The sequence below is a fragment of the Sander lucioperca genome, chromosome 22, assembly GCF_008315115.2.
Source record: "Sander lucioperca isolate FBNREF2018 chromosome 22, SLUC_FBN_1.2, whole genome shotgun sequence".
Lineage (NCBI taxonomy): Eukaryota > Metazoa > Chordata > Actinopteri > Perciformes > Percidae > Sander > Sander lucioperca.
Window position 1 is genome coordinate 24,883,684 of NC_050194.1, and position 11,471 is coordinate 24,895,154.

Here is an 11,471-nt window from a genome sequence, read left to right on the forward strand (position 1 = left end):
GTATTACTACTGACTTTTAGAGGGAAGGTGGGGCATTGGTGGATAGAGGATAATTATGGATGTGCAGGCATGGATATATGTGTTTGTACAGTATTTGTGGGTAACAGTGTGTATGTAATGGGTATGAGGATGCTGCGCGGGTTCCCTTTCTGGCTGCCTTTTATTTGTTTTATTTAATTGAATTATTATTTTATTTTCTATTGTTTGTATTTTCAAATGTGAGATATACATATTACATTGGTATAATGTATATATGTGTATGGAGTTGCATTACCAAAATAAAAATAAAAAAAAATGTATCTATGTATCTTTACTCTGGAGGAGATATGTGTGTGTGTGTGTGTGTGTGTGTGTGTGTGTGTAGGGGGGGGGTTGTTTGTTGTAATTTTTCCTTGGTTCTGAACTGACAACTATAACTATTGATTGACAGATTGAAACTGTTTTTTTTTCTACATGTGAAAATCAATCAACAAAGTTATAAAAAAAGATAAAGAAGGAAAAGAAAGAAAAGTCTTCAGGCTTGATTTAAAAGAACTGAGAGTTGCAGCGGATCTGCAGTTTTTTTCTAGGAGTTTGTTCTAGATATGTGAAGCATAAAGACTGTTTCTCTGTGTTTAGTTCAGACTCTGGGGACAGAACGCAGGCCTCATCCAGACCACCTGAGAGGTCTGGATGCTTCATAATGTAGCAGCATATCAGCGATAAAACATTCAGTTCTTTAGAATCCAGCAGTGGTGGAATGTAACTAAGTACATTTACTCAAGTACTGTACTTAAGTACACATTTGAGGCACATGTACTTAACTTGAGTCTTTTCTTTGCATGCCACTTTCTACTTCTACTGCGCTACATTTCAGAGAGAAATATTGTACTTTTTACTCCACTACATTCATCTGACAGCTTTAGTTACTTTACAAATTAAGTTTTCCACACAAAACACATGTAGTTTATAAAATAAGATGTTTTATTATATACTACCCAACACTAATTGACCTACAAGTCCAGCTGAAATGATTAAACCATTAAACACACAACTGTTTGGATTGTTTCCAGTTTCTAAAATGGGAGGATTTTTCGGCATGAAGTACTTTTACTTTTAATACTTTGAGTACATTTTCCTGATGATACTTACATACTTTTACTTAAGTACCATTTTCAACACAGGACGCAGGACTTAAAGGATCTGAATACTTCTTCCACCGCTGGAAGTCAGCATATATTTTGAAATCAGTTCTTTGAGAGACAGGACGCGAGTGTAAAGACTGAAGAGCTGGAGTGAGAAGGGAACATAAGAGCACCAGGCGGCCTGCCAGCTCCACTTCCATCCTCCCACAGCCTTGAGCTTGTTGTTTTTATTTATACTAAGCCCTAATCAGCCGTCGGTGTCACTCATTTTGCCGGAGAATGACACGTGAAGGGTGCAAGGGCGAAGCTTATATTCAGTAAACACTGCTCGGTTATATCCAAATATATTCACACACACAAAATGATAATGGTTTTCACTTTATTTTAATAAAAGATAATTATGGTTGTGGGTACATATATTGATAAAAAACTGATTTTCTTTTTACTAACATAAAATGAACATTCATGCACAGTCATACTCTCACAGAGTTCGCAGACAGACGGACCTTCAGTGAAACCATATACGCCCCGGAGCAACCTGAGATAACAGTGTTATCTAGCACACACTCACATAACCTCACAGTAGCACCCTTTTGTTTCACTTTTGCAGCAGTGTTTGCCGAGTAACAGTCAGTCTGTGGCTATTTGCATCCATAAAATAATAGTCTTAAGTCGCCATTGTGTATGTGCCGTTGAGTAAAATAACATGTTTAAAGTAAGAAAACTGTACAACGAAGACATAATAAACACTATATTCAAAGGGTTAAGTACATTCACTGATACATGAATTAATACAGTATGCAAAGATAACATGTCAGGCTACATTTCACTGGAAAGAAATCCATTAAAAAAAACATGTATCCATGTGTACAGTACGTGGCAAAGCTTTTCCATAAAGCATTGATAACTTCTTTTCCAAATTTCAGTCTGGATAGCGAGCATCAAGTGTGTTTATCCTGTAAATAGATGAGAAAAAAAAGAGTATATATGACTTTCTTGTGATAAAAATGTATAATGAAATATCAACATAAGTGTCATGTAGGCCTGCACGATAAATCGTTATAAAATCGTGATCTCCATTCACCCGTTTAACTTTTAAATGACTTCGATTAAAAAAAGAAAAAAAAAGAAATTCTCCTTCAATTAATTTATTGAAAGCATTTGATATTGACATTAACATGTTTTAATTCTGTAAAGACATGTTCAAGGAGATCAGATAGAGCCTGTATCAGGGCCATATTTAGTTCAATGTGTTATATGTCACTATTTTTGGTAGCCTACTGTACTTAAATGGCCAGTATGTACTTTTCATTTACATTTTCTGTATTCATTGAAGCCTCTGTGTTTACAGGCTTGTGGTGATGCGCAATGTGCTATAGGTGCCAAAAAAATCTATGTTTGGTACTGCCAATTTGTTTTGTTTTGTCATGTTCGGTTCATGTGTGCAATAAACATTACACTTCGTGAGAAAACAACAATCGTGATATCAATTCTAAGCTAAAAAATCGTGATTCATATTTTTCCCTGAATCGTGCAGGCCTAGTGTCATGGTACTAAAATGATTTACAGGCCTCTCGTTGTAATCATAAGTCGCCACTAGATGGTGACTTTTAGCCGGTAAAAAGGCTCTGCTGTTAACCCACACAGTTGTTCTCAGTTACTCTGGCTGATTAGATCTCTGCTCAGGTTGGAGTTGGGTGGAGCCATTGTTCGGAGGAGTTTGCTCTGGTCACTAAACTCTATGCACTTAAAAGGAATCATCCAGAGTTAAGTGCAACAAAAGTATGATGATGTTAGTTTGATGTCAAACATGCCCACATGAGCAAATGGTCTAATCAGCCACATTCAAGGGAAAGATCTGTGTTGGAGAAATATGCAACTGCAGGAGCTTAAAGTTAAATTTATTAGGCACGCCTTGGTAAATCTGTGCGGTCGTTTTGGAAGCTGTAGTCCGTGGATCTCCATTGGATTATGTTAGGTGCAGCTACAGGAGTGCGATATGGAGAAATTATATCATTATATAGTGAATGAAATAAATACATGTTAATAGATGGAATTACCAGATGGGAAAGTCTGCTTCTGAGAGAGTCTACAAAGTTAGAGACTAGCTGGTGAACATAGCTGAGCATTTAGCAGCTAAAGAGACAGATATTTCCCTCAGGAGTTGGTACAGACCAAATACAGAGCTAAAAAAGAGAAAATATTGGACTTACATTTGTCAGGTGGACAGATAAATGACAGTGTTGCTCTGTGTCAGCTGGATGTGTAAATAGGAAACTGTCATATCAACTGGACGTCACACATGGGCCATTTAGTGACACTCCCACTGCCTCACAACCCTGCGGCGAATCACCTGATCACTTTTCTAGTTTTTGATTGGGCCCTAATGCCTGGAAACAGAGCCAAGAGGAGGTGCACCAGTCTAGTTTTATCTCAGATCACTTGAATTACAATATGCTGAAAGATTTGATGGAATTTTTGCCCAGCAACGCCAAAAATAAAGTGCCCACCACAGCTTTAAGGCCATCTACACCTATTTATATTCTCACACTTCTGTGATGTCTGTCATCTCCACTAAAAGTCATCTACACAACATGCGGATTCATGCAGAAACAGTAGCTTATGTGAGACATCAACGGTTTCTCTGAAAGGAGAGTGGTGCTTCCCATTTAAAACAAAATGTAGATTCCTTCACACTGACCTTCAGAGCTCAGTGTCTTCAATGGCCTCTGGTTCATCTATGGTGTCCAGACGTTTCTTGCAGGCGTCCAGGAGTTTCTTCCTGGGGCCCAAAGGGATGTGAATGCTGGCGAGGTCCTGATCTGAACAAAGCAGCAGAGCCTCCAGGTCGATCTTCTCCCGCCTGAAGATCGCCATGAACTCACTGAGGCTTTGAGAGGCCAGGAAGGTCTCCAGCGGACTGCTCTCCGGCTCAAAGTCCTCATCCAACCCAACGTCAGTCTCCTCCCAGGGCAACTCCTGAAGGTTTCTTTCTTGCAGGCTCAAGGCGCTGCCGATACTGTCCTCATCGAAGCTGGGCGAGCGGCGGGGCAGACGTCCTCGTAGACGAACATTGGGTGCCCGGCCCACAGGTTCACTCCCTACTACACTCCCTTCCTCCCGTGCTCCGGTACTAAACATGCCTGCACTCAAATAGTTCCTCCTGAACACCATGGTGCCGAGCCCTGGGCGGTTGAACAGGGAATCGCGTCCGGAGTCGGCACTGATCTCCGAATACGCAGCCTCGTGGAGGCCCGGGTCGCTCATGGCACGGGAGACGCCGTCGTCGTCGTCATTGTCAGGGTGGAACATGTCGCGGATGTTGAGGCGAGAGCGCTCCTTGGAGTTGGCGTATGTACCCTGTTTGAGAAACATGACGTCGTTGCCGAGCTGCAGGCCGGACAGCGAGCGCACGCTTTTCCTCCCGTCCTCATAGATCTTGAACGATCCATCAACCTGCTTCTTCTTCTCCAGCTTCTTCTGTATCTTGGCCTTGCCCTTGGCTGTAGAGAGCAGGGTGGCCTGAGAGGAAAGTATAGACATTAAGAATTAAGAAAAACTGCTCAATTTCATTTAGACCACTGAATGAATAAACCCGCATGACTTTAAACAATCACTGTTAAAACTCAAATAAAGTCAAAGTCTTGCCCCCTTTTCAAGCTGCTCTCTGTTCCACGAGACCTCGGCAGACAATCTAGGGTTTCTTTCATTTGTCTTTCTAAAGAACTGAAATATGATCTTGGAGTTTTATGATTCATTTTCTACAATAAAATAGTATCTACTACTTTACGAGACAGTAAAATGCGAGCACCTCATTGTTTAGACAAAGAATTGAAAAGCAATTATTTTCTTAACGAATAAAGACTACAGATACGATGTTTGGCAAAGAGTCCAAACGACAGACAAAATTAGTTACTAGCCGACTCTTAAAGAGACAGATATCTCCCCTAAGCAGGTGGAGACCAAACAAGAGCTTTAAAAGGAGAGTGACTTTTCAACTTACATCCAGCAGGTGGTCAGGAACACGACTGATGAAATAAATGCTAGTGTTGCTCCTGTTTGCTAACAAGTCAGCCTGTATAAAAATTCGCCGTTTATACTTATACCCTTGAAAAAGTAATGCACTATTTAATTTGTATATAACCCACGTAAGCGCGTGCCAGGACGTACAGGGCTGCCTCAAGGAGGAAGTCAGGCGACGTATTATAAAGAGCAACAAAGTCGGCGTAGGGAGGAGGTCGGGGTGGATTGATGGGTCAAATACCACAGGACTTTCACCCAAGACATCTCTGTTTGCGTCCTGTGTGAAAGCAAAAGTCCACTTCTTTTAACATACTTTTGTTACGTAACATACGTAAGTAACGCCATGAGTAAGTTACATAAAAAACGTACTTATTTGAACCCAAACCCCAATCTTTTCCTAAACCTAACCAAGTAGTTTGGTTGCCTAAACAGGTTCTGCACCGCTCTTACTGTAGGATAACGCAGAAAAACGTGCGCCTAACTTGTTCAAAGATATCATACGAACCGTTGTATGAGGATATGTTTAAAGATTTTTCCATATCAACCTTACGAGGTGAACATCATTGTTGTGTTTACAGGTTATTCTGCTGCTCCCCAGTGGCCAAAAATAGTTAATGCTGGTTTCAAGGAAGGTGCTTGTTAAAACTCTTTTTTCATTATGTTTTGGCAGCTTTTCATAAAAAGTGATTAAAGAAACTTTCAGTGGTATAATATGTTGAGAACCAAGAGCAAATGGAACAGTAGCTAACCCGGAGGTGATATTCCACTTTAACACAAAGTCAAAGAGCAACCACCTGCGAGTATGGCATGTTGGAGGTGACAGTGTTGAACTTGCTCAGTGTGCTGCCGCTGGCGTAGCTAGAAAAGCTGATAGCATCCAAGTTGTCTAAAGCCGCTGACTCCTTCATGAACTTCCTCTCCATATGTTCACGGTGCTTCCTCTGGAGCTTTGCGCAGTCTTTGATGCGACGCTCGGCGGCTTGAAACGCCCGGTCCTTGAGTTTGTTGACCAGCTTTGGGTTGAGGGTGATCTGCTTGGCAGCGATGGAGTCCAGGTAGCGAACACAGTCCATGTGTTCCTTGGTGGCGGCCATGTCCAGCGGTGTGTGGTAGTCGTTGTCCAGACACCACACGTTGGCACCGAAAGCCACCAGGAAGGACAGGCAGTTGTGGTGGCCGTTGGCAGCTGCCAGGTGAAGTGGTGTGTTTCCCCAGATGTCACACCTGTCCGGGTCGCCCCTGGAAGACAGGGGACGAGACAAGTTGCCATGTTACCAGATTCACACATACAGTATGATTTCTGTTACTCATTTTAAAAAGGAGCACACCAGTGTTCTGCAGGTTTTAGCCAATTCATGTCATGCACAATATCCCTCATCTTAATTGATACTTTTATTGATCCCCAGAGGGGGAATTAGAATTTTTTCACTCTGTTGTTAAAACACACTACACACAGGCCTGTAATACACACATGACCAGCCACCAGTCCACACTCGTACTTGGTCCATACAGGGAATTGAACCACCAACCCCTGACGGACTGAGCTACTGCCACCATAGATAATCCCAGAACTGGCATACACGCAAGAGTTAGGCTTTGTTCTTCATTTCATTGATCAGGAGTCCTGATCAATAATTGAAATGCTGCAGGTTAAACAAGACAGAGGTGACTTTGCATTATTTATCTCACACACCAAGAGCCTTTTTTTCTGCAGACACCCAGAGACACTGTTACCACACTCTGCACGGTCACCACCTTTATCAGCCTGAACCCTGATTGCACTTCCCGTCAGCAAACCAGGCAGTCTATAATCTGATATTAGAGCCAATCGTTTGTGGTTTATTTTTATGTTCCAGAGCAGCATCATATTTTACTCGTATATATTTCCCCGTCAGCTGAAAGGGCAGCGCAGCAGATCATATTCCAAAAGGCACACGGCAAGAAATGTATCACTGCAGTAACACGAAGGAGGTATCACGCCGAACTGTCTCACATAGTAACACAAGCGTCTGCCGCTCTGCCAGGAGCTCTGACTCAGAGATGATTCACAAACCTCAAACGGCCACCTGTTTACGAGCAACATAAAAGGCTGGGTTAGGCTTTTAAGATTGAACATTAGTCTGGGGAGTCTGCTCTGGATTTTCTACTGCACAAGAGGCGTGATCAACGGGCATAGTTCAAATGCCTCTGGGCGCAATTGGATAGTCCTTCAACCAATCAGACCAACGATCTGGGTGACGTAGCAGCGACAGCGGCATCAACGGGTTACTGCGCTTCGGTGGCCGCCATGTTGAATGTAAACAAAAAGCTGCTTGGTCGCTTCTCTATCGTCATCGTGTTAAACCCGCCAATAGCGCGCCAAGGTGGATAAGCCAGTTTGTGACTGGTTCCCGCAGATTTGTAACGGAAGCAGGATAGATAAACGTACAGGTTTCCAGCCTGAGCTGCAGGTTCAAATCAAATCGCCGGCAGATCGGGCTGGGTTTACCCAGTCTAAGGTTGGGTATTAAACTTCCATACTTTCTTTGGTAGTAACTGAAATGTGTCTGTAGCATGAGTACAAACAACTCAAGTTCAACTGAAATTCCCAACCTCTTAGGGGCCCTTTGGACTAAAAAGTGCTTGTTGAGCCCACAAACTTTCCTGTCCTCTGGTAATAGTTGCCTTCAAGTTCCCATCCCGTACAGGGCACACAGCAGACTGCACATCAAGCTTCATTATTTTCCCAGAGGCCCAGAAACCAACCACTACTATTGGAAGAACATCCTGTTTTTAGCCAGTGTGGATCTGGAAATGTAGGTCTTTTGGTCAGTCCGCCACTTTGATCCAGACTAAAATATCTCAACAACTGCTGGATTTATTGCCATGAAATGTAGTGTAGACATGTATGGTCCCCAGAGGATGATGCAGGAGACTTTGGTGCTCACCATTCCTCTAGCGCCACCACCAGGGGAAAATATCTATTTGTCCAATACTTTGGTTTTTGACCAAATCTGTAGTGTTGTCTACGTGATACGCAGGCATACCACCTATAAAAAAAAGCTCCGTATGCACACTTAAAAATGGCAAAGGATACATGACAACATCGTTTTTTTCTGACAGAACTTCAGCTATTTGTTTTCGCAGATATGGGGTCGAGAGATTTGACAGTAAACTGAAAAAACGCAGCAGAACACTGCAGAGAGACTGGTGGTCTTTACTCGCCCCCCAAACCTGCAATCGGAGCAGAGAAAAAAATAGCAGTAAGTGTTCCTGTGTTAGTAAATTGATAGTCTATATTGATGACATTTCATTTCCGGGACTGTTCAGGTGCCACCCGAAATTCCACCGGATGTCCGTCTCCTTCCTCTTCCTCTTGGCGTTCTAACCTCCAGTGGATTTCTGAGGACTATCTAACTGCTCCTCAGATCTCTGCAGGGTAAATCCAGACAGCTAGCTAGACTATCTGTCCAATCTGAGTTTTCTGTTGCACGACTAAAACTACTTTTGAACGTACACGTTCCACCAAAACAAGTTCTTCCCGAAGCTATTTTGCAGAGGCACCGTTGCTCCGTCTGGCGCTTAGCGCCGCCCAAGACGATTGTGATTGGTTCAAAGAAATGTCAATAAACCAGAACACGTTTTTCTCCCATCCCAGAATGCTGTGTGGAATAGCCAGACCTTCCTCCGCAGCGCCGTGGAGGAAGGTCTGGCAATGCGAGACTAGTAAATTGACAGTGTAGGTTTAAGTTTGTCCATGAATTAATGCAGCTCCTCAAGACCCAGTAAAATTCCTGAGTCTTCTCTCAACTAGGGCGGCAACTAACGATTATTAACACTGTTGATTAATCGGTCGATTATTTTCTAGATTCATCGATTAGTGGTTTGGTCTATAAAATATCAGAAAATGGTGAAAATGTCGATCAGTGTTTCCCAAAAAGCCCAAGACGACGTCCTCAAATGTCTTGTTTTGTCCACAAAGATATTCAGTTTACTGTCACAGAGGAGAAAAGAAACTAGAAAACGTTCACATTTAACAAGCTCCATTCAGAGTGTGACTCAAACCGTTTATCAAAATAGTTGGCGATTTATTTAATAGTTGACAACTAATCAATTAATCTTTGCAGCTCTAAACGAAAGAAAATAAAATGTTCAAACGTTACTGAAAGAAAAAAACAGCCTATAAAGCGAGATGTATCTCTTCTCTTCTCTTCTCATTTACCTTTTGCTGTGAACTTTGATCTGCAGCTCAGCTCTAGTCGTCAGTCTTTGCTTCATGCCCAGTCTGCACTGCCTCCTCCAGGGACCGTAGTAGGAAGATGTCCTATCCATCACTGTGACCTTTCCCTGTGTCTCCACTTTACTCCTCGCCTTATAAACCTGCCAGCAGCAGCGTGACATACAGCATTCTACCCTCATTTTAATCTGCTGCCGTAGAGAGAGCAGGCAGTAAATATCACGCTGCTTCGTCTCATAACGCTTAAACAAAAGATGTCTCGGATACATTAGCTACAACTTATCTCACAGAATATAGACTTACTCCCAAACTCATAAACCTTTTTATCATCATCTCAGTTTTCTCTTACTAATACGCAGCAATACACAAGGCTTTCAGAGCATATCATATCGTTGATCCGCCGCTTGTGAGTTTACAATGACTTCTATATTGTAACAGAATCAGATTTAGATCATAATACCTGCTGCGCCGGCTCTGGCCTGCTATGTAATGGATTAGCCCCATCTGTGAGATGAAATATATAGTTATCACTCTTAGGATACATCAGCACACAGTCTTTCTACGACTATAGAGTGTTTATGTTTGAGCATTAGGGCGTCAAGTGACCTTTTCTCTGTAATCAGGCTGTTAAAATGTAAAGCCCTCCGTCTCCAGCAGATTACAACAGCGATGGGGGCAGGAACATATGTGGCTCAATGTGTTTATATTCATGTTGATATGAGCCGTCACAGATAACTGAGGTAAAGTAATGTAAAATATATCCTAATGTTTATTTTTGTGAAGCTGGAGGATTCTCGAGAGTTTATAACAGGACATTTTATACGAACAAACAGCAAAGTGGGGCCATAGTACGTCTTTACCTCACATTTTACCATCTTTCTGTTTACAGAATAGTCAACTCTGACTTGATTATAGTTTGTCTCAAGTTAAATAAGCTATTTAAAGCTTGCTTCTTAAAATAAGTGAGTTTGTATAGATTGAACAAGGTAAAACCAACTTAGGCTCTTGCCATTGAACTTTCACTTCTGACAAAATGGTCAAAATAATATAATACAACATAAACAGAAACTGTCACAAGAGAGAATACATCTCCTGGATAGTTTATATATAGGTGATAACAAGATGTTTTATATGAACAAACAGCAAACTGGGGACATGACGTCTCTTCTTGTAAAAAAAATTTACATTTTAACATCTTAATGTTTACAGAATAGTCAACTCTGACTTGATTTTAGTTTGTTTAAAGTTTCAAATTTAAAGCCTTCTTCTTAAAATAAGGGAGGATTTTAATTGAACAAGGGATGAATCCACTTAGGCTAGTTTCCAGTAAACTTTCACTTAAAGAAAAAAATAATAGCATAAATATATACATTTTTTAAACTGTCAAAATATTGTCACAGGAGAGAATAAGTCTCCATAGAAAGTACGAAAATAATAAAGAAAGAAAGACTAACGTTAGCTAGTAATCTTAAAATAAGTGAGTTTTTTTGGACTGAAGAAGGGAAAATCAACTTAGGCTATTTCCATTAGCCTAACTAGCTATATAAACAGACAGGGGAATTATTTTAGCCCCACTGGAAGCTTTCACGGATGATTGTTGATGAAGTTGTGGATGATTTAACTGTCTGGTGAGAGGGACGGATGCTCGGACTCACCCTCTCGCCACTATGAGCCGGAGCGCCTCCAGGTTGCCGTGGTACGCGGCCCATAAGGTCGGTGTCATCCCATCCTCATCCGGGCCGTTCAGCTCCTTCCGTGTGGCCTCCTTCAGCACGTCCAGGTATCCGTCCCTGGCCGCCCGGTGGTACCGGTCGTTCATGGCGGCGCCCTCGGCTTCTGCAGCCCCGGCTCACTCTCAGTTTGATTACATGGAGGTTTCTGCAGGGTTTGCATCGGTATTTAGGCAACTTTCTGTCCGGGTCGCGGCGGGTCCGGACGGGCGGACTGCCTGGAAGAGGCACGGAGCGTGCTGACAGGCTGGTTGCTAGGGGACGAAAACGAGGGCGCAGGTTGTCAGGAGGGGGCGGGGCTATGACGGTGAGACTCCGCCCCTTTCAGAATATAAGCGTTCAAAAATGGAATTACAATTACAGAACAATGTTGTATAA

At 42.2% G+C, this 11,471-nt stretch overlaps 1 protein-coding gene across 3 annotated transcripts; it reads right to left on the reverse strand.

Moving 5' to 3' along the window:
* Positions 1–1,489: 1,489 nt before the first annotated feature.
* LOC116061199 (Usher syndrome type-1G protein homolog) lies at positions 1,490–11,464 on the reverse strand. 3 transcript variants are annotated; one of them, XR_004896384.1, is made up of 6 exons: positions 11,019–11,072; positions 9,349–9,554; positions 5,942–6,386; positions 3,826–4,646; positions 3,338–3,514; positions 1,490–2,080 (listed from the first exon to the last, which is right to left on the reverse strand). XR_004896384.1 is itself a non-coding variant. In XM_035997643.1 (5 exons), the coding sequence occupies exons 1-4, from the start codon at positions 11,070–11,072 to the stop codon at positions 3,828–3,830; spliced, it is 1,524 nt and encodes a 507-aa protein (XP_035853536.1). In that variant the 5' UTR covers positions 11,073–11,464; the 3' UTR covers positions 1,747–2,080; positions 3,826–3,827. The 3 variants fall into 3 exon arrangements, 2 of the variants coding, with proteins under 2 accessions (XP_035853536.1, XP_031171062.1); XM_035997643.1 differs by lacking the exon at positions 3,338–3,514 and having other exon boundaries at positions 1,747–2,080; positions 11,019–11,464; XM_031315202.2 differs by lacking the exons at positions 3,338–3,514; positions 9,349–9,554 and having other exon boundaries at positions 1,747–2,080; positions 11,019–11,456.
* Between the last annotated feature and the right edge of the window lie 7 nt (positions 11,465–11,471).